Consider the following 24,091-nt stretch of genomic DNA (forward strand, 5'->3'; position numbering starts at 1 on the left):
GAAGGGGTGTGTTGGGAAGTGACCCATTCTCTTAGAAAGGCACAGGTCGAAAACAACCACTCAGTTTCATCCTTATAGTGAAAAATGACTGAAACTGTGAACTGTTTTCAGTGACTGTATGAGCGTTGTAATTTGAGGCCACTGTGTATTAAGGATATGATACAGTGCTCTCTGCAGCTGGGTGGGGTAACTCAAATATTTCATTGAAAATTTCACAAATATGTTATCCTATTCTATGGCGGTGTTTGTAAAATTGTGTGTTTTGCTTATTCACATTAGTTAAAGAATGATGACTAAGGCAAAAAAGAAGAGGAAAACGAAAGCCCAAAAGGACTGGGAGGATACAACCAAAATTTAAATAATTTACCTAGGTTTTAGAATTGCAGGTTCTATTTCTTTTTATTGTCTATTTTCTATAATGAATGACTAACTCTCAATAAGAAAAACTTTGTTTAAAGAAAAGCACAAATTTAAATTTAGAAAAATATAAGTAACACATGCAGCAATTAATAATACTTTTAACTTGTACAGTATTCCAAACTTTGTTAATTTTTTGCATGTGTTATTTCACCTAGTATTACCAACCGTCCTGCATTCATCCATATAAATTATCTCCTGAACCAAAATTCACAACAATTAGAATTTTTATGTCACGAGATAGTTTAGGCACAATAGTAAGGCAGAAACAGTGTGGGTTATTAGCAGGAATTATCATCGTTCAGCCAAATAATTAGTCATAAAATCATTGCAGGTCTCCCCTAATACATAGAAGCAGTGATGAGAAGCACACATTGGGACCTCTAAATCTCAAGAAATTGGTGATCTGGGGGGATGTTTCTTAGACTAATGAAGTAAAACTTTAGCTGGCATTAGAATTACCTGGAAGATGTAAAACTTATTTTACTAGACTTTGCCTGCTCTAGAGTTCCTGATTCAGTAGGTGTGGGATGGAGCCCACAAATTCAGCATTTTTAATAAGTTTCTAGGTGATACTGATGCTCCTAGTTCATGAGAACCACTGATCTAGTAGTTCCCAAACCTGACAAAATCAACAACAACAAAACTCTGCAAATTTTATTTTTTTGAAATTACAAGATCTTAGAACCTATCCTTACCTACTCAAAGTCACTTAATTGGCTTCATGCTTTAATGCTCAATATAATGTCAAGATCTATTGGACCCATCTTCAATTGTCTTGAGCAATACTATTTGTAAAAATGGATATTTTGTGACTTTTATTCTTTCTTGGGGCATCTTCCAGAGATTAAAGTTGAGTTATGTTTTTGATGAAATAAAGCTTAGTTAATCTTGAAATATTAGTCTGTTGGATCCTTTTATAAATTAAGATACATTATGAGATTTTAATGATCTTTTCTGTATCTCAAATTCTTTCTCCCTATTCTCTCTCCCTCTCTTGAATAAATAAATCTTAAAAAATGGTGGAATCTTAAAAATATGCAATAGAATTATGGCTATGTGTACTGATAAGAAAGGTCTCCAGTATTGTTATGTGAGAAAAGTTAAATGCAGAACAGTTTTTCTAGTGAGAATTCCATTTGTGGAAAATGGAATATATATATATATATATATATATATATATATATATATATACACACACACACACACACAAATACCTACGTTACTTAGATAACCATAATTTTTAGAAAAGATGCACAACAAACTTAACTGATTGCTTTTAGGAGTGGAATTGGTGAATTGAGGTAGGAGGACTTTAACTTTTATATGCTTTTATACTATTTACAAATTATGTTAACTCTTGATAAAGTGGGGTTACATAACATTAGTTGTCAAGTTTTTAGCTTCAGGATTCTAGAGGAAGGGACTTGTTACAGACTTAGTTGTTGCTAGTTGCCAACTTGTATGGCTTTTCTGCTTCTTCACAAACAAATTGAGTTACTCTCTGAAGCATAAGCACTTTTAGACCACGATATTACACTGTACTTTTTTAGACCTTCATTGTGAATTGACTTTTATAGTGGTAACTGTTGATCAGTTCAAAGTGAATATAAAATAAAAAAGCCCAAAGTGAGGCAAACACTTAGATTATGGAATAGTGTTCAGTTTTGAAAACTCAAGAATATTCTTGTATTTATTTTGACAGGTGTTCTGTTAAAGAACCTGAATGAGAAAGCTTGATGGGCTCTAGAGAGCCTCACAGTTTGTTACTTTTTTAATCTGTTATTTTGTGTCTTTCTCACTTTTTTTTAGGTAGTTAGAAGTTTCCATCATTCCACAACAGTCCCCAAACAGATAGTTGGTTTTTCATAATGACTATCTTTGTTCTGCAGACTTTATTATATGATATTAAACTTAGCATAAACTTGTCAGTTATTTTCTCCCCTTTAGCAGTATTCTTCTAAAAAATAACAAGTAATAGCTATTTGGCAGAGTTAACTGTCCTTAAGTTGTAGCTGTACATTAAGTACACTTATAATTTTTATTTTGGTCCCCTATCTCACTGTGTTGACAGAAAGGTTGTACCTCATTCTCTGCTGAGGTTCTGTCTACCTAGTCCCAGGTTGGGTTAAGGTTCTAAAGTCTGACACTGGGCCAGGACATTGGGTGGGGTGCAATCTAGTCCTCAAAACATTTGCTTAAGTGAGTACTCCTGAAACATCTTGCTTTCTGGTCAGGATGGCCTTTCAGGTGTCACACTTTTACAGCCACATCACCATCTGCTCTTTCTGTGACCCACTTAGGGAAGAGACATCTGTAGGCTTGGCTTTGGGCCCATCTGCCAAGATACTGTATATAGCTATAATCCCCCTGTACTGTTTTGTGGCCTCTCCATGGCTCTGCCAGGAAGCCCCAACAGTACTACCCCTCATCTCCATATATATACACAAGGGCAAACAGACACACCACTTTCTTCAAACAAGGAGAAATCTTTCTCACTTGTGCATTAAGCCCTCACTTTCTTTCTCCCTGTTTTACACAAACATTTTATCTGTATCCCAAGCAACTCATTATCCTTGCTGTCTATTCAAGATACTTTGTGTTGGTCTACCCTCCTTTTGCTTGTATCTATCCTAGTTTCCTTAATCGTTTCGCAACATAAAAACCAAAGAGACACTGGGGCTATTTCTCCTCACATCCTTCTGGGGCAGTGAATACACAGCCCATTATCTCTTTAGAAGGGGGTGAAGGAAAGGAAAGTAGTGAGAAAAAATTAAGGTTAATCTTTCAAAAAATACATTGTCACAGTGTTTCTTAATGCTTCATTGCTCTGAGTTTGTCTTTTAGCTGTTATCAGTCTGTTACTGGGCTTTGTATGGTTTACAAACAGACCGATGCACGTATTTCTTAACTACTTCTTGCTAAAAGGCATCTTGGTTGTGCGTTTTGTGCAGCCAGGAAATTTGGTAATTCGTAAGTCATTCTCAACTGTGGTCTCAACCGTCCCTCCCTCCCTCCCGGTGCTACTGAGACCTGTGACACACACTCATCAGTGGTCTTGGCTTAGTAAACTCTCTTGAGGAGGCAGTTTGACTATGTATCTAAAAACCGTCAAATTAATTTATTCCCTCTATTCTCACTTTGTTCATTTCCCTCATTTTTCCTTTTCTCAATCTTTTACCCCTTCCTTGAGTCCATTATAATACGACGCTTTTGACTTAAGATTTCTTTGAGAAAATCCTGCAGTCTTCCACTCTGTCTGAAACTAGAACCTGGGGTCCCAACCCATTTGTAAATTGGGAGTTAACTTTTGTTCATATACTGAGGAAAATTAAAGAATCAGATTAGGTTTATAATGTTTATAGGAAAGCTATGAAGAGTAGACACCATAATATTAATTCTTATGTCAAAAGTGCATGGTATGGAAAGAAAGGAATCACTTTAGGTAATAAAAGATTGCAAGCTGTGATTCATAAAGTAAATGAAAAATGTCAAGACATTTTAACAGTGAAGTATTTTAACCATTTTTCCTATAGTTGAATTTTATAAAGCTGAAGATAAGTTATATTCTTCAGTTGAATTTGTACCCTTTTACCCATGTTAAATAATTGAAATATTAAACTATTAAAAATGTTATTTATAATTATTTAAAATATTTTATTTTATTAACTTATAATTGAAATGTTAAGATATTAAATGATATGCTGTATGGTGACTAACATAATATAATAAAAAATCATTATTAAAAAAAATAAAATAAAAAGAAATAAATATATATAAACACACAAAAAATGATATGACTTATTTTTTTATTAAAAATTTTTATTTATTTATTTGAGAGAGAGAGCATTTGCTGGGGGAGAGGCAGATGGAGAGGCAGACTCCCTGCTGAGTGAGGAGCCTGATATGGGGCTCAATCCTGGGACCCTGGGATCATTACCTGAGCTGAAGGCAGACACTTAACCCACTGAGCCACCCAGGTGCCCCTAAATGATATGACTTCTAATTGTGCTTTAGTATTTTGTATATTTGCATGGGTTTGCTTGTACTAAGCTCAAATCTCTTATGTTACCTACATGCAATTCAGAAGTTCAGAAATACACATGATCTTTTGAACATGAAGATACTGGTTTAATTTAACGTTTGGTGTTAATAATTAACGTTTTCCTCCTCTCTTTCCCATTAAGGATTCTGGACTCTACTTATAATATCTCTGTCTGCTGGATTCTCCTGCTGTAGCTTTTCTTGGACGGTGACTTATTTTGACTCTTTTGAACCAGGAATGTTTCCTCCTACTCCTCTTTCACCTGCCAAGTTCAAGTAAGTATTCCTCTTTCTTTTTTAACCCATTCCAACTCTTTTGAAATGCTAAAACAGATAGGAGCAAGAGGCTGCCTATATGGAAGATAACATGTTGAGGTCCCTGCCTCTATAAAATATAAATGACTTAGGTTTTCAGTTTGGGTCAGTCTTTAGATAAATGGAGAATATTTTAAACTCCTTACTTAGATAATGCAAAGTTTTTTAAAAAATGAAATTCAAGAAATGATCTCAAAAGTAAGAAACTTTGCTATTTGTCCTTTTGGGATGGAATTTGATTTAAACAGTTTATGAAGGCTAAATTTATATCAGCAATGTGAAAATTTTACTAAATGCATGTATAAATGGTCAGATTTATATCAATTTAATAATTGGATTGGACTTCTCCTTAGATTTCAGTTTTGTGTAATAATTAGCAAGCGTTTATGACACCCAATTTTTAAGTCTAGATCAAATTAGATGCATTTTATTGTGGAACAACATTAAATTTCTTTGGTCTCTATTTTCTGTATTTCAAAGACTTTCAGAAAATTCAGTAAGCCGTGTTCTAATCTAGTTTATTTATGTCAGGAAAGCTCGGGTTTTAAATATTACAAATTTCCAGGTAAGAGTATCTAAGACCTCTAGTTTATTCTACAAACTGAGGGGTTGGGGAAAAGGTGAAGAGTAGAAAATATATTCTAGTTTAATAAGATATGTATGTTACCAGAATATTATAGTTGTTATTGTTGCTATTATTAGTACCAGTTCCAGGTTACTTGATGGACAGCTTGTAGAGATCAAATAAAATCTATTTGAGGGACTCTATGGATAGGAAGTTTAATACTCACGCTATTGATTAATAATCATTATTATTACCAGCTCTTATTACTAGTAAACTCATATTTTTCTGTCTTACAAATCTATCTTTAAAACTTTTGGCTTCACTTAGGATGAAATGTGTGTGTATGTTAAACAAATTAATAAATTTCTGCCTATGAAACATAAATCATATACTTGCCAATAAATTCTGAATATGTGTGTTAAAAGTGGTTGATGAGTAATTAATAATCTAAATTGACTAAGTTATACCCAACAGTGCAATACCATCCTGTAGTTTACTTGAGTACCTACCATTCAGTTGCAAAGTTTATTTTGCTATGTGACATTGTGTTCAGTTCAAATTTATACTCTTCCTGCTCGATGACATTAATTACTTGGTAACAAGAGGTATGCATCTAATGTCGATAATATAATGAGACTCTTCATAATCCACCAAAAATCTAATCTTATTTTTTTTCCCTTTTATTTCCTTATAGCTTTCTTCTCTCCTAATTTTTAGCTATTTAGTAGATCTTGCAGCCTGGATATCAGAAAGCACCTTACACTTAAAATTAAGACTCTAGCCTGTCTTTAAGACATCAGTCTCCATCCACTTATCAAGGCTTGAAACCCTTATTCACTGTTTTTATCCTTTCTCAAATGTACTCATTCCTGCCTTTTGAATTGTTATTGGAATACATTGTCTTTGCACCCTCAGTGTTTTTGCCCTTCTTAAGGCCTTGGACAGTGAACTTCAGTCCTTCATCTCCCCTACTCCAAGCTTTCACTGTTCGAATTCATCCTGTATATTGTTACCTCTGTAAAAACAGATGTTAGTCACAGCTCTTCCCTGTTTAAAAGTCTTCAGTGGTTTTCTTACTGCCTTCAGAATGATGTCGACTCCCAAGTACAGCAGAACAGTCCTTCCCCAAATGATCCTACTCTACTTTTCCAGCTTTATCTTTAGCTATTTCTCTAGTGCACCCTATTCTGTAATCACATAATCAGATTACCCTGGCATCCCTTGAATAAACTGTACTTTTGAGATGCCATGACTTTACTCTTGCTGTTTTCTCTTCCTGGAATATCATTTTCCCTTGCAGATTCTCTTTTACCTACACCAGAATTCATGTCTTACAGATATTAGAAGCTTTTGGAGTTAGAGAAAAGTATTTCAGTATTCTCTTAAATAACTGGAATTCTGTGGGCATTTAGCTAATTTCTTAAAAATCATCTTTGCATTTTGGGGTGCCTGGGTGGCTCAGTTGGTTGAGCATCTGACTCTTGGTTTTGGCTCAGGTCATGGTCTCAGGGTCATGGGATCTAGCACCAGAGCCCCAAGTCGGTGTCCTTGTTGAGCGGGGAGTCTGCTGGAGATTTTTTCCCTCTCCATCTGCCCTTCCTCCTGCTCACTCATGCATGCACACATACTCTGTCTCTCTCTCTAAAAATAAATAAATCTTTTTAAAAAACTACCTTTGCATTTTTTTGAAGATTTATTAGAGAGAGAGCTAGAGAGAGAGTGCAAGCATGAGTGGGGGAAGGGGCAGAGGGAGAGGGAGAAGCAGACCCCCTGCTGAGCAGGGAGCCCAGCGTGGTGCTCCATTCCAGAGCCCCCCAGGATCATGACTTGAGCAAAGGTGGATGCTTAATGGACTGAGCCACCCAGGGGCCCCATCTTTGCATTTTTTATTAAAATAGAACCAGTATTGATGGACCTCTGTTTTCAATGTGTTATTAGTCATTCAATTTTTTTTTAAGATTTTATTTTTTTAAGTAATCTGTTCACCCAATGTAGGGCTTGAACTCACAACCCGAGATCAAGAGTCTAATGATCTGCTGACTGAGCCAGACAGGCGCTCTTACTCATTCAATTTTAATATGAGATAGTGTCATATTAGAGACTCTGATTGCATATTTCTTAATAAAGCCCTAAAACCACAGTTTTGAAATACGTGTGTTATGTTCACATATATATATTTAAATTCCTTTCAATTTGTAAGTTGGATAATTTTATATATGCTAAATTAACTATTAAATATTCAAGGCCATGAGTGAAACTGTAATTTAAAATCATCATGGTGTTGGTACAGACGCAGTCCAAAAAAGGTATATAATAAATACAGTGATAGATGATGGCATATTAACAGAAACCACGACAACAAAGGCATATAATATAGTGTTAATTGGTGAAACTGAGTTTTATAGTGAAAACCCTGCCCTCTAGTGCTTGTGGAAAATAATGCACTATAACTGTACTTCAGAAATGTCCTAATAAGTATATTCTCTATGTCACCAGTAGAGTGAGAGCTTGTACAAGGAAAACAGCTTCTCTACTTTTGGAGAAAGTTGAAATCTTAAGACTTTATTTTCTTAGAAATCAGATTGATGTATTTCATTAATTTGCAATATCTTGCATTTATAAAAATATCTTTGTAAGAGGCTATGTATTCTTTTATAACTTAAACAGTGATGTTAATATAAATATTTTTCCTGATTATATGAAAGTAGTGCATGGGGCGCCTGGGTGGCTCAGTCGTTAAGCGTCTGCCTTCAGCTCAGCGTGTGATCCCAGAGTGCTGGGATCGAGCCCCCATCGGGCTCCTCTGCTGGGAGCCTGCTTCTTCCTCTCCCACTCCCCCTGCTTGTGTTCCCTCTCTCCCTGGCTGTCTCTCTGTCTGTCAAATAAATAAAAACAAAATCGTATAAAAAAAAAAAAGAAAAGAAAGTAGTGCAAATTCTTTGTTGAAAATTCAAAAAACAAAAAGAAAATGGGAAAACTTACAATCAGAAAGTGACTGCCAACATTTTAATATATATCTTTCCATTCTTTGCATATTTTAAAAATTAAACTTGGGATCATAGTATACATACTCTTTTATAAACAACTTTTTATTTAACATTATGTTGGAACATTTTTCCGTTCAGTATTTCTTTTGAATTTTCAGTGCTTTAAACACACTTTAAAGACCAGTCATCATAGATGTCAGTTTATTTTTAAAGGGAAATCTAATATAAATGATAGCTAGATTCTAAGATAATTTATTAAACAGGGATTTGCTTAACTAGAAACTAAAAGGTAGAATAGTTAAGACTCATAAAATGAAGGGACTTTTTTATTTTTAAATTTCTAGCACGATGAACATAAATATGATGAGAGTAAAATAAGCATGTCTAATTGGTTTGTTAAAAAAGCAGTCTTTTGCTCTCCTTTGCAGATTTTAAAGTTTTGGGCTTCCCCCCCCCCCCAATAAGCTAATTGGTAGAAGTGGGAAAAAAAATTGAGAGGACCATGTTTACTGTGGCTCTCAGTTGTTTATCCTTAAAAACATAAACTCCTCAAGGGAAGAAAAAATAACATTTATTGATATTTAGTAAATATTACATGAAAGGTCTAATGAAATCAGCAGTTTGAATCAATAATTCATTGGGAGAGTTGAGATTAGAAATAAAACCGTTTTTCCTATATTCATTAAAATATTTTTTCATATTTATTCTTTTATGTTTGTTAGATATTTTTTTAGTTGAGGCTACTATAACAAAGTACCATATAGTGGGTGGCTTATAAACAACAGAAATTTGTTCCTTTCACAGTTGTGGAGACTGGAAGTCTAAGATCAGGGTGGCAGCTTAATCGGGTTCTGATGAAAGCTATCTTCTGGGTGACACATGGCCTCCTCATCTATCCTCACAAGGCTGAGAGCAGGTTTCACTCTCATGATCTCATCTAATCCTAATTACCCCCCAAAGGCCCCACTTCCTAATACTATCAAATGGGGGGGGAGGTTTCAACATATAAATGGGAGAGTGTGGAAGGGGGTACAAGCATAGTCCATAACAAAATTTAGAAATTTTCACTTTTATATAAGCACAGGACCTTTAGGAAATAACAAGATAAAGAACTTTGCAAGGTATGTTTTCAGAAAGGTATTTAATGGATTTCTAAAGGCGTATTAAGAAAAATTAGTATACTAATTTAGCAAACTTTGAATTAAAAGGTATACTGTAGTGTTACACACACAGACTTCTCTATTAGGAAGCATTTTCTTTGTGTATTTGGATCAATTAAACTTTTAAATTATTTTCTTTGTTGCTTCTGAAAATATGTTACCATGTTAAATAATGAGACAGAGGTAGTAACTTTAGATTAAAGTGTCTATATAGGCTTTCCCTATAATTTATTTCACTACTTTATAATTCATTATTGCTTCTCTTCTAAGGCTACTTAATTGACATCTCCAGTTCACTTCACATTAGTTTTCCTCTTTCATTCATTCAGTTTTCTCGGTGATTTCCAAGCAGGCAAATGTAACTGTATATGTAATCAGTATTTCACATTGTGGTGATCTGTTTTAATTATAGTTGCCAGGAGTTAATGCATCTAGGTATGACCTACCCATGCAAAGATACCCCATTATTTAAGTCCTCCTGATTGGGGAGGAAGTTAGCATTTTTCGTAATAGTGAATTTCATATTACCTGTGCCCCATCTAGTGGAGCAGTGGTGTAGCTGCAGGTTTATAGTTCCTCAGCATGCCAAAAATAAAAACCATGCAATTATTATAATAGGTCCCACCTAGGGTAGAAATGTTACTTTGTAGTCTAGAAATAAGTTTAGTGGAAAAATGATAATGTAAATGATGGGTTTAGCAAACAGCACAATGTCAAAAGCTCATTTGTTTTGTAATTAAGAATCCAAATATTCAATAACAGTGATATGAAAAATAGTGAAGTCATTATATATGTCTGCTTTGTAGTGATTTTACGTAGAGTCAGTCAGGGGTCAAGGGCCAACCAACATTCTTAAGTTAAGGGTGTTTCTTCATTGCAGTCAATAGTGTTGGTTAACAAAAGTCTTATTGTTGGAATGAAAAAATACTCATTTAGATCAAAATTAAAATTTAACGGCATGTGACTATAACCATCAAGCCAAGAAGTTAACTTTGTAGGGATAGGATTATTATTTTGTGCTAGAAATACCCACAGAGACTTACTTCCAAGGAGAAAAAATATCGTGTTTAAAGTTATTAAGGATAGGCTGTGTTATAGAAATCAAGTATTACTGGAAATTGCAAATTTTAACTTTATGCTGGTCAGAGGTAATATAAAAAAGTAAGATTTCTGGTTAATTGGCTATCTGAATCCAGAGTCTAGATTATTGAATCTCTTGCTGAGAAACTTACTTTAAATAATTTTTCTCCTTCTTGAGAAATATTGTACAAATAGCATGTCGTGTATTCACAGTGTTGTAGATTTTGGAGAATGTTTTAGTTCTTTATAAATCCTCTGTTGTCTTCTGTTCTAAGAGATTTATCATCACGAATATTACAAGTGAAGATGAGTCTTTGAGAATAGAATGAATTATTGGTCATAATCTTGACTTTTTTGATGCGTTCATGGTCAAAAAGTAGGGAAAGTTGGGGCGCCTGGGTGGCACAGCGGTTAAGCGATTGCCTTCGGCTCAGGGCGTGATCCCGGCGTTATGGGATCGAGCCCCACATCAGGCTCCTCTGCTATGAGCCTGCTTCTTCCTCTCCCACTCCCCCTGCTTGTGTTCCCTCTCTCGCTGGCTGTCTCTATCTCTGTCAAATAAAAATAAATAAAATCTTAAAAAAAAAAAAAAAGTAGGGAAACTTTACAATTATTGATATTATGTCATGATTTCTAGGAATGTGCTAACGAAGAGTAGTGTCTTTTCACTAAACCTGCTTTAAATATTATCTGTGGAATTTGACTGGTAGTCTACAGTATTTCATAGTTAATTAACAAACCAGGAGCTATCTGCTGCTGTCCTGAAACTGTTGGTCTTTTTTGTCAGGGTCATTCTGAGTTATCCACCTTTCTGTATCTTTTTCCAGTCACAAGTGGTATTTGGTAAATACAAAGATACTCAGTTGCAAAAAACACATGCTTTTAATTTAATCTAAATTTAATTTATGTCTACAAAGCCTGGGGTTTTTTGTTGTTTTTTTGTTTTGTTTTGTTTTTAAGTGTATTGCCTATTTGGAATCTGCAATGTAAAGTAGAAGTGAGAAAGAAAAGGAAACAGTTGGTTTTTGTGTCATTGCTTTTTAGTAAATGGTTTTTGGTAATCGTTTTACAGACTAAAAATTAATGCATGTGATCTGATACTCTTGCATGTGGTTTTGTTTTTTGTTGTTGTTGTTTTTTGTTGTTTTTTTTGTTTTTTTTTCCTGTTTGTTTGTTTTGGTAGGCTCCATGCCCAGCATGGAGCCCAACTCAGGGCTTAAACTCAGACAAGAGTCAAATGCTTAACCAGCTGAGCCACCCAGGTGCCTCTGTGTTATTTTCTATGTATAGTGTCCTGGATGTAATCAGATGCTGAAATATTTATATTTTCATTAAATTTGTATATGAGCATGTAGAAGGGAAGCATAGAATGAGTAAAATATTTAATCCTAGAAAATTCCAGTTTTAGCATTGGCATTGCTGTATTAGAATATTCTTTTTTTATTCAACATTAGGTTTATTTTTCTGTTATTAAAGAGTTTTCTCTAACTTCTTGTCCTTCTTGACTTTGGGGGCTTTAATTCTTCGGGGTTAAGAAGATACGTACAAATACAGTAGTGAAATCATAGTAGAAATGAGTCACGGGGGTGCCTGGGTGGCTCAGACGGTTAAGTGTCTGCCTTCGGCTCAGGTCATGATCCCAGGATCCTGGGATTGAGCCCCGCATCGGGCTCCCTGCTCAGTGAGTAGTCTGCTTCTTCCTTTCCCCTGGGTTGTGCTGCTTCTCTCACTCACTCTCTCTCAAATAAAATCTTAAAAAAAAAAAAAAAGGAAAGAAATGGGGTCATGAATTCTTTGGCAGTAATATGAGTCTTAGGGGTCAAGGTAAGTGGGTGACTTAGTACTTAAATTAGAAGTCCTTTTCCAAGCACACTAGATTGAACATTGAGCACAATAAATTGACTCTACAACTTTTTCATATAGATTTTGGAGAGCTGCCTCTTTGTTGAATCCAATTCTTTATTGCCTTGGACTAATGAAACAGATGTCAGATGGCTAAATGCAGTAGGAGAGAAAACCTACTGACAAAGGAGATAGATCAAGAACTTAGCCTTGATATTTGAGTATCATGAAGTTTCGTTATGTAGATACTGTATGGAGCCGTGAGTTGCAGTGTGGTCACTATTAATGAATATATTGATGGTACTGCACTGTGGCTTCTTGAAGTGAAGGGTTAAAATATATGCATGTCTTATATATTCCATTACTGTTCTGAATGTAAATAGATGTAACAAAATCCTGTAAGAAATCATACTAATTAACTTGGTTTCCTTGTTTTCCTAAAGTAATGTAGCAAGTGAGTATTTGCTTTGTACCTGTTTGCTATGGCTTTTGCAAATGTTTTATGTATGGGTTTTATGTATGTTTTATGTATGGGTTACTGAAAAGGCACAAGTGTCCATATGCATAGAACAGCACTTATAAGAAATACTTGGGAGAGCACTTGCCAGTTTTGTTCTGTTTTTATGTGTCAACAATTTTTTGTAAATCATTAAGACGCAGTCTGGTATATGAAAGGGCTTATAAGATGAAAGAGGTGGCTCAGTTGGTTAAGCGTCTGCCTTCAGCTCAGCTCATGGTCTCAGGGTCCTGGGATGAAGCCCCACGTCTGGTTCCGGCTCAGTGGGGAGTCTGCTTCTCCCTCTGCCTGCGGCCACCATCCCCCACCCCCTGCTCATGTTCCTTCTCTCTCAAATAAATAAATAAAATCTTTAAAAAAAAGAAGAAAGAAAAAATGAAAGAAAATGAAAATGAAAGAAATGAAAAATGAAAGAAAAAAGGGGTGGCTTCCAAATCCAGGCTACACCATATACTAGCAAAAGAACTTTTGAGCAAGTCAGTTAGTGTCTCTAAGCCTTAATTTTTTTCTTTCTAAAATGGAATAAAAACAATGATATCCATCCTCATAGGCAGTAAGTGTAAGTTTACTAATTAAAGCAACAGATATACCAAGTGATAAAGCAGTCATGGTCCCAGAGTATTCCTTTTCTTAAGCTAGACATCTAACTGGACTACTACGTGCTGCCAGTTATCTTTTATTGGGTAATTGTTACTTATTTTGAGATTGTATCCTTTCATTTCTTTTTCTCCCTTTCTATTCTTTTGATATAGACACTCTTTCTTTAATGAAATAATGCCGATATTGATAGTAATAATTTTTTTCTTAAGAATTTACTTATTTATTTGAGAGAAAAAGAGCGCAAGCGGGGGGAGTGGCAGGGAGAGGGAGAAGCAGACTCCCCGCTGAGCAGGGAGCCCATCGGGGATCTCAATTCCAGGATCCCAGGATCATGACCTGAGCCGAAGGCAGACACTTAACTGACTTAGCCACCTGGGTGCCCCTAGATAGTAGTGATTTTCAAACATTGCTCTTGGCAAAGTAAAAGTTTGGCAACAAAACACAGTGTCAGTTACTTCCTTTTTTCAAAATAATCTTTTTTAAAATCTTTTTTTTTTTTTTTTAAGATTTTATTTATTTATTCGGCAGAGATAGAGACAGCCAGCGAGAGAAGGAACACAAGCAGGGGGAGTGGGAGAGAAAGAAGCAGGCTCACAACGGAGGAGCCTGATGTGGGGCTCGATCCCATAATGCCGGGATCACACCCTGAGCCGAAGGCAGGCGCTTAACCGCTGTGCCACCCAGGCGCCCCCTCAAAATAATCTTTTTTAACTGACTTGTGAAATCTAAAGACTTGGGAATCCCGTTATTCTTATATCTTTTGTACTATTTGCCCTAACTTCCTATGGCATAGGACTTTGTTTAATCAAGATAGTACTCAGCACAGATGGATGTTTTGGGGCATTTTTCTACCTCAACACACTGGTGAATAAAGTTAAAATGTCTGACATTATTCAATTTGCAACCTAGTAGATTGCTATATATAGATAAACTGTGGGTTAATATGTACATACATATATCCAACCAGATATACCTTTATTTCCCTTTGACTGATCTTCAAGGAATTGTAGTACAATAGAGATATTTAAAATGTATACATATGTAATCCATTTTAAAGAACTTTGCTCATCTTTAGGATCTTTCAGTGCTCATAGGTCATTACATTAGTTAATATCACACTGGCAAAGCATAGGAATGTGACCCAATTAAAATTTCTAATTGACAAAATTCTAGATAAAAAACTAGTATATATAGGGAGGCATAATTATTGCAGGATTGAGATCCAAATTGGATTAAAGACCTCATGCAGACCATCCTTATGCTATACAAGAGTGGGACCAAAGAAGTTGGCAGTATAGCTAGGAAATGAAATAAAATGCTAAGGAGAATAAAGTCTTTTTAAAAATGAGGAAGCTCTTAAAGTTGAAATTTTGAATTCTATTATTACATAGTTTACTAATGTGTAGATTGATAAATCAACTTGCTCCATTAAAATGATACATACTTTATTTTAATGATATTTATTTATAATGTAAGTCCTTGAGCCCAATGAGAGGCTCCGTCCCAAGACGTTGAGATCCCAAGACCTGAGCCAAAACCAAGATTCAGACGTTCAACTGACTGAGCCTCTCAGGCACTTCAGCTCCTACGTATTTTTAAGAATGATACATTACAGTGAGGTGTTTATACTTTTTTCCTCACCTTTTACATCTTTTAAGTAAATGTTTATCCAGATAATCTTAACCTCAGATTTATCATGAAACCCTGAAGTCAGTACACAGTCATGTTTCTAATGACTTTATGTTTTAATAGCATTTTCAATTTTTCAATAATTTAGAAGTTTGTTAAGACAGTGACCGTGACTTAAAATTTCTCCTTACTGAGTTTTTATAATTTGTGATTATAGAATTAATACAATCTCATTATAAAACAGTACAAGCTCATTATAAAACAGCACAGAATTATACACTTTTGAAAGTGAAAGGCTTGTAAAGTCTCATTTTAAATAACCTGAAATTAATAGACTATTCATAATTATTTCTGTATTTGTAATCTTCTTGATTAGTAAAACTTTGTGACTATATACATATGTGAATATGTGTGTATGTGGTTTGTGTGTGTGTATGCATTTGAAATAATATCACTCCACCCAAATATAACTGTACTTTAAAATCCAGTAATCTAATAAGATAGTTTTAATATTATTCTTCGATACCTCATTCTAAAAATATTTTGCCTTATTTTACTCTAAGAGGTTATTTTGAATGTATATATATAAACACACTTACATACCCAGTGTGTAGCCACTGTCCTAGCAAGGTAAATATATAATAGGAAGAAAGAAGTAGGAGAAATTTTCCTCCTCAGTAGTCTCTTACTTGATTTCTTAATTGAATTCCCTGTCACATAAAATTTTAAAGAAGTCATGAAATCTATTTAGAACATGATGCTACAGTGAAACAAATTTTCTAAGTGTTTGTTCAACTTATTTCTTTGTTTAAAATTACAGTAAATTTGAACTTTGAGAAAGTAATTGGGATAGATTTCTGAAGTGATGGTCTAGTTAGAGATCTCCTTTCTAATTTATAGATTTGCAAATAATGAGCATCAGTATTTACTTTGCGGCTTTTAGAATCGCTAGAAGATCTAGCTGAAAATAGAGATTCTGATTCATTATGTCTGGGGTGGGGTCTGAGATTCTGAGTTTCCAAGAAATTCATAGGCGTTGCTTATATATTGCTGGTCTATGGACTATACTTTGAATAGGAGGGCTTTAGGACAGAAGTCAGCAAACTTTTCTGTAAGGGGCCAAGTGGTGTGTATTTTTAGCTTTGTGGATCATATGCTCTCTCACATACCCTTAAAGTTGAAATAAGTTGATTTTTAGCACCAAAGCAGCCACAGACAATACCTAAAGGAATGTGTGAGACCATGTTCCAATAAAAAGAAACAGGTGCAGGACAAGTGTCTCCTAGTTTGCCAACCCCTGTTTTAGGAGACTACTCTGAAATTAGAGAGTGCTTACAAAAGATTTTTAATTTGGGGGCAAGAAATATATATATATATATTAGGTGGGGTAAGCTTGTCGGTTCATACAGTTTTAATTGGCTAGTTTTGTAGCCATAAGGGTGTGGCACACATTTCTAAAAATCACATTTCAATTTTGGAAAACAGATAACTACTTCATACCTTATTGATTGATAAACTTAATAACTTCTACTGAATATCTGAGTTTTAATGAATAAATGATGATACTAAAGTAGTAATGAAAGTTCAACTAAAGGCTGCCTGTTTGAATAAGCAGGAAAGCTTACAACTTGAGGATGTTTAAAATTATAAAAAAATAAATAAGACAGCTGCTCTAAAGCCCGTTGTATTTATTTTACTCACGTCTCCTTTTAGATTGTGAATCCAAAGTGACTTCCTTGCCAAGTTTGGAAAATGTTTTTCAGGGTTAAGAAATGGAGTGGGAGGGGTGCCTGGTTGGTTCAGCCGTTAAGCATCTGCCTTTGGCTCAGGTCATGATCCCAGGGTCCTGGGATCGAGCCCCTCACCGGGCTCCCTGCTCTACGGGAAGCCTGCTTCTCCCTCTCACACTTCCCTCGCTTGTGTTCCCCCTCTCTTTGTCAAATAAATAAATAAAATCTTTAAAAAAAATGGAGTAGGAAACATTATTTAGTATCAAGGAAAATAATTTTAATTGAAATTTTATGGTAGGAAAGCCAAAGTAAATAAAAATGTTGTTTGTTGTTACGAACTATAAGAAAAACTAGCTTCCTTTTACCAGGCCTTGTATAAAGAAAAAAGTTTGATGTGCCTGTCCTATAAAATTGCAAAGTTGTAGAGGTCAAGAGAAAGGTCAAGTAGTGAGAGAGAACCTGGAGCAAAGCTAATGAAATGTTAAAATAGCAGGAGACCTCAAATTCATTCTAAAATAGGCCAAGGCCTTTGGTGTTCCATATAAAGAATAATGAGGCAGAGTTGAATCATCCAAACTAAGATCTGAGTAAACAGAGTTCACAACCCTCATAGTCTGAACTAAAATCTCAGCTAGCACTATCTGATCATCCATCCATCAATCCATGCATCTCCTCCCCCCTCGCCCCTCCGTGGCTATTCCAAATCCTTACCACATCACACTCTTTTCTGTGGGCTCCACTTCCAATCACAGAAAGGTCATTGTGAGTGAACTTCCTGTTTCTTCCATCCCCTTTTCATGATATAAACTTACTTTACATACACACCCATTATCCTACCTATTTCTCTTCTCTCAGAGTATGAAGTGTCCTTCCGCCTGCTTAAACTTAATTTTACTTCCTTTGCTCTAGATCCTGTACCACACCCATCCCTGCAATTCCATTTTTCATATATCTTCAGCCTTTCCCTTTGTATCTAGTCTTCTTGTTAGAATATTTCTAAAACATTCAAGTTTCTCCTCTGATGGAGAAAAAAAAAAATCCTCATGCCCAGTTCTCCTCTCCACTTCTAAGCATCTTGGAAGACACGAATCCCAAGCAGGCTGTATGCCCAGCCCAGAGCCCAATGCAGAGCCCAACACAGGGCTCGATCTCACAACCCTGAGATCATGATTTGAGTCAAAATCAAGAATCGGATGCCCAACCTACTAAGCCACCCAGGTACCTTGTTCATTTTTCAGTCCATTATTTGAGATGGCTTAGGATTCCTCCTCAGAATTCTTTTCTTTCTTAATTTCTGTGACACCCCTCCCTGCTGTTTTCTTTCACCCTTCTGATCACTACTTCTCACTTGTGGAATCACTTTTTTCAGCTACTGGTTGACTGAAGACTTCCAAGTCTATCTGGCCTGACTTGAGGCTCTTTCTTGAGAAACCTGCTTTTTGGTTTTTACTTGTATTTCTTATTGCTTGCTGGGAATTTCTACTTCAGTGTCCTGCAGGCATAGTTCAGTTTAGTATATCTAAAATTGACTTCATTATTTCACACTGCCCACCAACCTGTTTCTTCTCTTGGCGTCCCTAGCACAGTGGATGATATTTTATCCAGCCAGTAAATCAGGCGAAAAACCTGGCTTTGCCTTCAGTTCTTCCTTCTCTCTCAGTAACTCCAGCCAGTCAAGGACACAAAATAAAGGCTGGCACTTATTGTGTGTGTGCTCAATAAATGCTAGGCACTGCAACACCTCAGTCTTCACAGAAACACTAAAGAGAGGAATTGTTCCCATTTTAAAGATGAAGAATTAGATTTTCAGGTAGGTTAGTGTAGTTTTATAAGTACTAGAGCCATGATTAAATTCCAGTTGAAAGAGAGCTGGCTTTCCAGATCCTTTACTAACCATTCTAAACCATTAACCACCTTCTGCACTCTCCATTGTCTCTTGCTTCTACACATGTTGTTATTTCTTAGAACTCTAATTTCCTCATACTCAGTTTTAGATCAGGCATTAACTCTTTAAAATCTCTCCCTTCTACAAGCCAAAACGCTGCCTTGTGTTCCAGTAATGCTGTCTACAAAACTTTTAACACTCAGCACATTGTGTCATTGGACTCTTCGCTTTGAGGGCAATACTGAGGACAGTACTGATTCTTGCTCATTTCTCTATTTCCCATATATAATGCTTGATATAGATAATTCATTATGTAAATTTTGGTGAAGTAAAAGAATAGAGAATTGATAGAATTATAAAATAAAGAACTTCAGAGTATAAAGTAAGGGGTGATTGTATATTATTTTTTCCTTAATGAGAGACAGCATTTCCTAAGGGAGGGGAGCTTTCTTTTTAAAATTCTAACTCTAATGTCCTAAATAGCACTGGTAAAATTAGTTGGAATACACACAGCTTTATTCTCTCCAGCAATTTCTAGTAAGTAATTTTTAGGAAAAAAGAATACAAAAGAAGTTGTATCATTTTGTGTTTCTGAAAGAAACATAAAAGGAAATACTTTGCAAGTAATTGAAATTTGGTGGTGTTTAGTATTTTCTTTCAGATTTTGGGTTTGGTTAACAACTTTTGATTCCAGATGAAGAACTGATAGTTTTTCCAACCAAAGCTCACACAGCTTAAAATTCTTTGGGAATTGGGGGTTTCTTGGCCAGGGATAGAATGAAAAATAAAAGGCGGCTCAGATGTGTGAAGGGGTAATAAATTAGTACCAGCTAGCTCATCCTGTCTCCAACTGCGCCAGTCAGACACAGAAATAAATAGCCTGTTGGTTCTTATTGTAGGCCCTCAATGTAACTTCTTATTCTCATAAGCACAGAGAGCTTTCTGCTTAGAGCAGAATTGGTTAGCAGTGAAGTGAATGTTTCAAATGGGGGGAGTTCTGTCATAAAAACATGTCTTAAAAAGTGTGGGAACATATATGAGGGAGAGGAAATACTGGAAAAAATATAAGAATAAAGATTTCAGTAGAGTGTAGGCTGGTATGTAGTACAGAGATTCAGTTCAGAGTCAACCAAAGGCAATTTACTTGAAATTTTAGGCAGTGGCTTATTCATTACCTTAATTTGTGTTTCGTTTTAATTTCCAGAATCACTGAATTCATTTGAATCTTAAGTTTTATATATATTCCATTCCTATAAAATGTAAATAATTAAAATATAATTCTTTTATAATTTATTCACTTTATAAGTTACTACTAAATATCAATATAAATATATTGCTAGAAAGTATGTTTCCAGACTATAAAATCTGAATATAAATATTGGAAGTCGAAGTTCTCTAGTGAATCACAAAGGGAAATAATTATGAATTTGTAGGAAGAGGCTAATACCAAGCAGAAATGCACATATACATACACAAACCCATAATTCTTCAGTTTCTTTCTTCTATCTACCTCCACGGTCTGTTTGTATAATCTTATTCTTTGTTTTTCTGTTTTGGCTTTGAGATAGGTCTAATTGTAGGTATTTTGCTTAAAGGAAGAGAGAATGAAATAGAATGTCAAAAGAATTTTTAAAAATCTCATCTGTAGCCAGCTGTCTTTTCTATATAGTACCTAACATTTATTGATTATTTGCTATGTGCCAGACACCTGATTCTCAACTGTGTAAGGGAAGACTCTATTTTTATTTCCATTTTGGGAAATTGAGTCTCAGAGAGGTCAGACAGTTTCTACCTTCATACCCTTGTAAGTGGCAAAATTGGCACTCAAGCACTCTCTAACTACAGAGTTTAAATGCTTAAACACTAACAGGAACCCAGTAAGTATTTCATCGCAGGATTCTTTATTATTGGAAAGAAATTCTTTAGAACGGGAACCAAATATATCTTTTTTATAACTTTTAGGATATGGAAGCCATTCCATTACAATGAGTCTATCTGTGTAACCATATTTTTTCCAATGTATTTTATTACTGAACAGTATTTCCCATTTCCATTTTGATTTTAGAAATTTATTGCAGTATAGAAGTTTATCTCAGCGTAATAAAATCTACATTTAGGAATCCTAACATTTCCTTTAAGAAACATTCTGGTTTTGTCATTAAGTTCTATTTTTCTGCCTATTTTTAAAGGGGCAAATTATTTTGCATTCTTATGTTAAATGATATCATCTGTTAATTTTCATTATATTTTTGGTCTCTTTGATTGACTCCCTGGGACTAAAATATTTATGTAGTTCTACTCCCTGCATCATTGTTTTAGTTGAAGTACAGGTAATGTTGATCAATAACCTATTTTGATAGGTAGGAAAAAAACCTATATAATCTCTTTCAAATGTTGTTACTTTATCCTTGCTACTTTGAATAGTTAATTGAAATTCAGACCTGGAAAGGACCTTAAGTTAATCTGGTGCAGTCCTTCACCTAATAAATGTGAAATCTTAAGTGTAAGTTCACTTCTGGTTCTGTCCTTCTTCCTTTATACTGTGGTACCTCTTTTGTCTTTTGGTCCATTGCCATCTCTGAAAGCATGGGTCAAAATTCATATTGTTAAGAAAACTTGATCTTGTTAACTATATTGTTTGTTTTGCTCACTTTTATTTTATTTTTTAATTTTATTTATTTGTCAGAGGAGAGAGATTGAGCACAAGCAGGGGAAGTAGAACAGGCTCCCCGCTGAGCATGGAGCCTGATGTGGAACTTGATCCTAGGACTCTGGGATCATGACCTAAGCAGAAGACAGATGCTTAACCAACTGAGCCACCCAGTTGCCCCACACTTACACTTTATATGCATTTGACACAAAAGCATTTCAAACAAGGGGGTGCTTTAGGAAAATTAATTTGTTACAGTGTATTTAGGTATATGGAGAGAATGTGAGTGGCTTGGAAGGAATTTTATCTTGAACTCATTTTCTCACATTGATATTTGAAATAATAATTGTAGCAAATCTCTAAAAATAGTCATGTCATTTTCAAAAGTTCTTTAAGCCTATTTCAGAGACTCTGCTGAAATAAAATGGAAGGTTTTCAAAGTTAAACTTTTATTTCCATTGAATAGTGCTATGAGATGATAGGATTTGATTTCTGCGTGTATGTGTGTTTTCCACCTATTCAGTAGTATATTCCACATTAGAAATCTGTATGGCATGACAAAATCAAATCAGCTTGACAGGGCTAGGTATTATCTACCTACTTTTGTGGGTTTGACGGTGTTAATATTAAATAATGCTGAAGTTTTACTTATTCTGGATAGAAACTTTTTTATTTTATATCTGAGCAAGTTTCCCATATTATACTTTATTATATAAGATTTAAAAACCATAGTTATTTCGCTTTGTTGGTCTAAAATATATAATAGAGGAAAGTGCTACCGTTTTATTTTTTATTTTTTAATTTAAAAACTCTACACCCAACATGGGCTTGAACTCACAACCCCGAGATCAGGAGTTGCATGCTCTCTACTGAGCCAGCCAGGTGCCCCTAGAAAGTGCTACCCTTGGTCAAGCTTATCATTTTCCTATTCCACACCTTTCCTTTCATGAAATTATAGAAGAATTAATGAGCAAAACTGTATAGACTCCACCCAACTTTCCTAAGCCCCTTCACCCCTATGTTTTATTACCATTTGCCTTGCAGTGTGTGACTTCTTCAGATTATTAAGTAAAAGGTCATGAATGACTTACAACAATAAGAAACATTTTGGAATCCTTAGTAAACCTCATGATAGAACTGAATGAAACAACACACAATAGATGCTTTGGGCCAGTAGGGTTTTATTTTTATTTTATGTAAGACCAGTAGTGCCTTATCTTATGCACGCAAATTAAAATTAAGAAAGAGGGGCTCAGTCGGTTAAGCGTCTGCCTTTGGCTCAGGTCAGGATCTCAGGGTGTGGGATAAAGCCCCATGGCAGGCTCTCTGCTCAGCAGGGAATCTGCTTCTCTCTCTCAAATAAAATCTTAAAAATAAATAAAATTAAGAAAGAATTTGTAATAGACCATAAGTACATTCTGAGCCTCACACTGAGAGTGAGCCTTTCAAGAACCTACAAACGCTAGAATTGCAGGCACTTCCCGTTTTAATCTTACTCATTTTTTTCTTAATATTCATAGAACTTGTGGGATCACAAAATAAAACCAAAGGTCTGAAAGGAAACTGCCTAAAATCACCAATTTTTTTTTTACTCTATGTAAATGTAGCAATAGCTCTTTTGAAGATAAGCTGAATCTTGATTTCTCCTATACTAATAAATGAAAAACCATGATTAGGAAAAGGAGGAAGGAACTTGAAATAATTGTCAATTTTGTTCCTTCTGTCTTAAAAATGCCTATTGGTAAAATGTAAAATTTCCATACATGTATTTCCTTACCTCTTCCCCCAGCCCATATATAACTTATACTTAAAAACATAGATCTGTTTCTGGATGCTGAAATCTATTCCAATGTCTTTTTCTGGTTCTCTTAACTTTTTTAAAAACTACTTTGTTTTTGTGTTATGACTGATTTCTCAGAATTTTTCTTTGCTCCTTTTGCATGTTTACTGTATGAGATGAATTTAGTATCAAAGTGTCAGTTTCCCATCAAAATCATTCTGTTGAGCTACTACTGAGATCTCATTGAATTTATAGTTTCTTTCTGAGGTAATTGATATCTATACAGTGTTGAGTATTCCCAGATTATGGTAGTATATTTCTCTTTATTTAGATACTCTTTTAATGTCTTTCAATAAAGTTTTATTTTTAATTGTAATATAATTCACATAAAACTCACCATTTTGAAGCATATAACTCAGTGATTTTTAGTATATTCTCTATGTTATACGATCATTACCACTCTCTAATTCCAGAACATTCCCATCACTCCAAAATGAAAACCCCATACTTACTATCAGTTACTCCTCTATCATCCCTTCCTTCAGACCCTGGAAACCCCTATTCTACTTTTTGTCTATGGATTTCCCTATTCTGGGCATTTCATGTAAATGGAATAGTACAAGTCCCAGAAATGTGGTCTTTATTGTCTGGCTTCTTTCACTTAGTATAGTGGTTTTAAAGTTCATCCATGTTGTAGCATGTATCAGTACTTCTTTCCTTTTTATGGCTGAATTACATTCCATTGTATGGGTATATACCACATTTGGTTTAATTTATCAGTTGATGGACATTTGGTTTGTTTCACTTTTTAGCTCTTATGAATAATGCTGGTATGAACATTCAGGTACAAGTTTTTATGTAAAAACATGTTTTTAGCTTTTGAGTATATA

The 24,091-nt window shown here is 35.0% G+C and overlaps 1 protein-coding gene across 4 annotated transcripts in view; it reads left to right on the forward strand.

Moving 5' to 3' along the window:
* Positions 1-24,091, forward strand: part of ARL6IP6 (ADP ribosylation factor like GTPase 6 interacting protein 6) — a 453,211-nt gene that overhangs the window by 6,792 nt on the left and 422,328 nt on the right. For 3 of the 4 annotated variants that reach the window (XM_026492793.4, XM_057317806.1, XM_057317809.1), the window contains exon 3: positions 4,605-4,737. In XM_026492793.4, the coding sequence (XP_026348578.2) occupies positions 4,605-4,737 (133 nt within the window). Of the gene's footprint in view, positions 1-4,604; positions 4,738-6,035; positions 8,357-24,091 lie in introns of those variants that run through there. The other variant, XM_026492794.4, reaches the window with a different exon arrangement.

This window comes from Ursus arctos, unplaced genomic scaffold (assembly GCF_023065955.2).
Source record: "Ursus arctos isolate Adak ecotype North America unplaced genomic scaffold, UrsArc2.0 scaffold_1, whole genome shotgun sequence".
Classification (NCBI taxonomy): domain Eukaryota; kingdom Metazoa; phylum Chordata; class Mammalia; order Carnivora; family Ursidae; genus Ursus; species Ursus arctos.